We start from the raw sequence: 6353 nt of genomic DNA on the forward strand, positions 1-6353 counted from the left end.
CTAATGTACTTGTCCTCTTGCTCAGTTGTGCACCGGGGCCTCCCACTCCTCTTTCTATTTCTGGTTAGAGCCAGTTTTCACTGTCTGTAAAGAGGAGTAGTACACAGCGTTGTACGAGATTTCCGTTTCTTGGCAATTTCTCTCATGAATAGCCTTCATTTCTCAGAACAAGAGTAGACTGATGAGTTTCAGAAAAAGTCTTTGTTTCTGGCCATTTTGAGCCTGTAATCGAACCCACAAATGCTGATGCTCCAGATACTCAACTAGTCTAAAGAAGGCCAGTTTTATTTATTCTTTAAACAGAACAACAGTTTCAAGCTGTTCAGCTGTAACATAATTTCAAAAGTGTTTTCTAATGACCAATTAGCCTTTAAAATAATAAACTTGATTAGCTAACACAACGTGCCATTGGAACACAGGAGTGATGGTTGCTGATAATGGCTCTGTACGTCTATGTAGAATATCCATTAAAAATCTGTCGTTTCTAGCTACAATATCAATTTACAACATTGAACAATTCTTACACTGATATTTCGATCAATTTGGATGTTATTTAAAATGACAAAAAAAAAATCTTTTCTTTCAAAAACAAGACATTCGAAGTGATCCAAAACTTTGAACGGTATGTATATAATTATATTTTATTTGTATTATTTTGTATTTTTTCTAAGTCGTCACTGCCTACTATATTATTTCTTAACTTCTAATATTAAGCACATTCTTATCTTTACAAACAGGAGTTAGGCAACCTGCTGGCATGAAAAATAAAACCGCGGAAAAGCGTCTCCATTCCTATTTAAGTCGCATAGACACATTATTTTCCCGCTCCCCCTTTCCGATAAAGGGGCATAATAATGTTCCATTCTAAATCAAAACTACTGTCACAGTTGAATGAGGGTATGGAGTGCTGCATCAGATGACCTGGCCTCCACAATCACCCCGACCTCAAACCCCAATTCAATGGTTTGGATAGTTGGAACGCACAGTGAAGCGAAAAGCAGCCAACCAAGCTGCTCAGCATATGTGGGAACTCTTTTTCAAACTGTTGGAAAAGCCTTCCAGGTGAAGGCTCGTTGAGAGAATGCCAAGAGTGTGCAAAGGGTCATCAAGGCAAAGGCGGCGTTTGAAGAATCTCAAATATAATTTGATTGTTTTAATACTCTTGTTGTTACTACATATGTCCATATGTTTATTTCATAGTTTTGATGTCTTCACTTAATTATTGACTAGACTGGTGGGGGTCGGGAGAGTTGTGGTATGACAGACGTGGTCAGGGATAGGGCCAGTAATTTAAAGAATTACAGGGTGTATTGACTAGACTGGTGGGGTCGGGAGAGAGTTGACGGTATTGACTGACGGTGGGGTCTGGGAGAGAGTTAGGTATTTGACTAAGACTGGTGGGGTCTGGGCGTGCAGGTGTTGGCTAATTGATAGAGATGTTAATAAAAGCAACAATAATATGATCTTGTACTTTTTAAAGAGCTCATATGTATGTTTTGATATAAGTGTGACAATGATTATATGATAATTAGTTGTCTAGTCAGTCTTATTAATCACTTAAACATATTAATAATGATCTCTTACCGTAGCTGATGACTGGTGGGCGTTGTAGCTTACTTTTTTTGTTCTATGATAGGGGATGTCATAAACATAAGCAGACAGCTAAGGCATGGACGCGAGGCATGGGTCATAACACTAAAGGCCAATGGTAAAAACAGAGGGCCATGGGCATAACATAAGGATGCAAGCTAGAAGGGCCATGGTTACAGTTAAGCAGGCATGAGAAGCCATGGTCATAAAGCTAGAAGCGGCCATGGTCATAGCACAGAAGGGCCATGGTCATAACATAGATGCAACGCAAAAGGACAAAATGTCATAACAAGCTAGAAGGCCATGGTCATAACAGCTAGAAGGCCATGGCATAACAGCTAGAGGCCGGTTCTGTGCAGGTCATAATCTTCGTACGCTGTTAACTGGTTTATACACAGAGGCCATGGGTCATGAACCCAGGCATAACAGGAGGCCATGGGTCATAACAGCTAGAAGGAGCCTGGTTCATAACAGCTAAAGGCCATGGGTCATAACAAGCTAGAAGGCCATGGTTCATAACACACGCAGAAAGGCCATGGATCATACAGCATAAAGGCCATGGTGCCATATACTTTAAAAGTGCCCTGGTCATAACAGCTAGAAGGGCCAGTGGTCATAAAGCTAGAAGGCCATGGGTCATAACAGCTGAAGGCCATGGTCCATAACAGCTAGAAAAGCCATGGTCATAACAGTAAAAGGCCATGGCATCAACAGCTAGAAGGCCATGGTCATAAACAGCTAGAAGGGCCATGGGTCATAACAGCTAGAAGGCCAGTCATAACAGCAGAAGGCCAGTGTCATAACAGCTTAGAAAGCCATGGTCATAACCACTAGAAGGGCCATGTCTATACAGCTAGAAGGCCAGGTCATAACAGCTAGAAGGCAATGGGTCATAACGAAGCTAGAAGGGCCATGGCGTAAACTAAAGCCATGCTAACAGCTAGAAGAGCCAGGGTCATAACGCTAGAAGAGCATGGTCGTATTAGATTGTAAAAATGCAAGAAATGTCTTTAAATACCAAGAATGGTGGGAGGACCCCCCAGACTGGTATCCCCCCACCACTTCTAAAACCTGCCCTCATTACTGTATGTAGAGTCAATCACATACACAAACACATTTTTCACATCAAGTGATTTGAATCCTTGCGGTTACTAACTCATTCTTAGCTCTTTAGTTTGTCTTCCAAATCAAATCCTTCCTCAGTGGAAAGTGGGCTGTTCTCCAACACCCATCATCCATGATGAAGCCTGTCCTGTCCTGAAGCCTCTGAACACCTCATACCCTCCCAACTGTTGTCTAGCCTCCAGTAGCAGAGCCTGTCCTGAAGCCTCTGAACACCTCATACCTCCCAACTGTGTCTAGCCTCCAGTAGCAGCCTTCTAGTAGCCATCTCTTGTTTTGGATAAATACCATATGTGTTACCTACCATGTCTGATGTGTGTGCGTGTGTAGGGTTTACCTACAGTCGGAGTGTGTGCGTGTGTGCGTGTTACACCATGTCTAGTGTGTGTGCGTGTGTGAGGCTGTTACCTACCATGTTCTGGAGTGTGTGTGCGTGTGTAGGCGTGTTACCTACCATGTCGAGTGATGGTGCGTGTGTGTAGGCGTGTTACCTACCATGTCTTGAGTGTGTGTGCGTGTGAGGCGTGTTTACCTACCTGTCTGAGTTGATCGGGGATCCGGCTGTCTGAAGAAGGAGTCTGGTAGTTTCCTCATCCTCATAGGGATAGAGGAGGGGGGCAGGGCGGAGGTTTTAGGGTTCATCACGGAGTTAAACAGCGCCTCCAGATCCGTCTGGGAGTCCCCGCGGACGTGCACGATCTGCTGCCCCACCGGGGGCGCGCACTGACCCTGCCGCGCGTCCATGTTGCCTTCCAGAGATGATGCGTCCAATTAAAACAACTGAACAGTTTATTATGAATGATAACGAATGATTCCAAAACGAGAAATGGTCCAGAGTTAAATGGAAGACGACCCTTAAACTGACTACAAAGAACSGATATTCTTTGGAGTTTAATTTGTTTTTGTGGATTTTAATTTTGAAAGTTCTTATAGTGTTTTGTGTAATTCGTTATTTGATAAACTGGCAAAACATTGTTATCCTGCACCATCAAATGAAATAGTTATGTTAGTTTCCTTCGTGAATTTCCGCTGAAAACACGCATCCAGCCAGCCAGACGGCCCGTCCCACAAACCTCAGACAGACGAGCTGCAKTCAACTTTTTTCCCCTACAGAAACTTCGTCTGATGATCGCTTTTCTTCAACCGATGGACTCGAAAACCGTCCCAGCMACTCCCAAATGTGATTTCTGCATACTGTCCGACATTCAGTCCTCTACATAGTTTCATTTGGTGAAAAATAAGTGTTTACGTGGTAATAAATCTCAGTTTTCCAAAGTTGTTCCAAACTGTCGATAGGACAGGCTACAGCCTCAGAGTCTCATGTGACCAGTGAGAGGCGGGGTTACAAGGTTATTTTTACAGTCTYTGGTTAAAGGCTGCCAGCAGAGGGCGCTGCCTCCTTTATTTATTCTTCTTCCACTGGAGTGTAAATCAGTACACCGTGAAACAAAAGAAAAAGGAAAACAATTACCCTGCCAACTAACCCTTCACTTATTATTATTTATTTTTTAAACACCACCCCATTCCACTACTTTTACCCTTCCTGACCCTACACCACCAGGCCAACAGCCTGGGAGGACTGTACACTACCATTCAATACTCCCTGCAGTAGACTGTCATAAACCCAAGTTCTTCTCTGCAGCTGCCACCACAACACCATTTTCTGTGATTGATGTTCCATTTCTGCGGTACAGTTGATAACCATGGCAATGAATGCAAACATGTCTACTATTCACTGGGAGCCTCTTAGGATCCCTCACCCTTGACTCACCCTTCCTCTACTTTCATCACTGCCTCAGCATACAAACCCTCTGTACTACTCTGACACTGGCCACACTCAACCTGCATTCTCGCACCGGACCCCAGCAACATGGGCACCCTTACGTTAACACATTCCGCTTCTTTGCCAAAAACTAACATTCCTTGTCTCACGCCCTCAGGAAGCGTCTCACAATTTAGGAATCTCCCTCTACACACTGCTGCAACATCACCACAGCTGCACTGAAACAAAGTAGTGGGGTTCGACAAGAAAGAGAGATATAAGATATTTCAGAAACTATATATCCCTAACATTAGCCTCGTTATGTTATTTTATTGTGTTGCTTTTTATTTACATTTTTAAGACAGTGACTCTTCTGTTGTCACCATGCTCGCCACCAGGCCTGCGTCGCACCAGAAGGCAGACGTCACAACAGCAGGAATCTTCACTTTAGTTGATCCATCTCCACCTACACACCACCCCAGTAATCACTCCTTTCAATTGCGCCCTGTTTCCTGAGAGCAAAGCAAGTACAGGTCTTCTCCCCAGTCACGTGGCACGTAGCGCCCGCTTCCCTCTGCGGGAAAACACTCAAAAATAATCACAAGCCCACTTTGGGTTACTTTCATCTAATTGAACCAGTACCCAACTCCTTCTTCACCCCACCCGAAACCACATATTTGTCAACCTAAAGGCAGGGTCCACTTTCTTCCAAAAATGTCCCTTCCTTCTGACCAGAGCCAGAGATCTTCACCACACCTGCCACCTCAGGAACTTCATCCTCATTCTCACCCAATTCACCTCCAGAGCTTTTGGATTATAGCTCATTCTGTTTGTGCTTGACGCCCCGTCTCCGCCATCATTGCTAGTGTAGCATGGTTCGTTCTGCGTTGTGTACTTTTAATTAGGACGCTGCCACAACTGAAGGTCTGCTAGTTGAATTATTTTTATTTGCCCTGCACACGAAGAGACAACACACATTATGTTAACCCTTGGCGCAGTCCATCTAACCGTGGAAAGATGACTGAGAGTATGGCCGAATACAAACAGTGTAGTTATTCCCTCCGCAAGTCAATCAAACAAGCGAAATATCGGTATAGGGACAAAGTGGAGTCGCAATTCAACGGCTCAGACACGAGACGTATGTYGCAGGGTCTACAGGCAATCACGGACTACAAAAAGAAAACCAGCCCCATCACGGACACTTAACACCTTCTTTGCCCACTTTGAGGATAATACAGTGCCCCCGACGTGGCCCGCTACCAAGGACTGCGGGCCCCCCTKTCCTTCTCCATGGCTGATGTGAGTAAGACATTTAAACGTGTTAACCCTCGCAAGGCTGCTGGCCCAGACGGCATCCCTAGCCGCGTCCTCAGAGCATACGCAGACCAGCTGGCTGGTGTAATTACAGACATATTCAATCTCTCCCTATCCCAGTCTGCTGTCCCCACATGCTTCAAGAAGGCCACCATTGTTCTTGTTCCCAGGAAGGCAAAGGTAACTGAACTAAATGACTATCGCCCCGTAGCACTCACTTCTGTCATTATGAAGTGCTTTGAGAGACTAGTCAAGGACCATATCACTTCCACCTTACCTGCCACCCTAGACCCACTTCAGTTTGCATACCGCCCCAACAGGTCCACACATGATGCAATCGCCATCACACTGTACACTGCCCTAACCCATCTGGACAAGAGGAATACCTATGTAAGAATGCTGTTCATTGACTATAGCTCAGCATTCAACACCATAGTACCCTCCAAGCTCATCATTAAGCTTGAGGCCCTGGGCCTCAACCCCGCCCTGTGCAATTGGGTCCTGGACTTTCTGATGGGCCGCCCCCAGGTGGTGAAGGTAAGAAACAACATCTCCACTTCGCTGA

At 44.9% G+C, this 6353-nt stretch overlaps 1 protein-coding gene across 1 annotated transcript in view; it reads right to left on the reverse strand.

Annotated features, from left to right (window-relative positions):
• Nucleotides 1-4026, reverse strand: part of LOC139026704 (transcriptional coactivator YAP1-like) — a 17384-nt gene extending 13358 nt beyond the window's left edge. Inside the window, exon 1 of the mRNA XM_070442021.1 lies at nucleotides 3249-4026. Within this exon, the coding sequence (XP_070298122.1) occupies nucleotides 3249-3456 (208 nt within the window). The 5' untranslated portion in view covers nucleotides 3457-4026. The remainder of the gene's footprint in view (nucleotides 1-3248) is intronic.
• Nucleotides 4027-6353: the final 2327 nt, after the last annotated feature.

Source organism: Salvelinus sp. IW2-2015, unplaced genomic scaffold (genome assembly GCF_002910315.2).
Source record: "Salvelinus sp. IW2-2015 unplaced genomic scaffold, ASM291031v2 Un_scaffold5548, whole genome shotgun sequence".
Lineage (NCBI taxonomy): Eukaryota > Metazoa > Chordata > Actinopteri > Salmoniformes > Salmonidae > Salvelinus > Salvelinus sp. IW2-2015.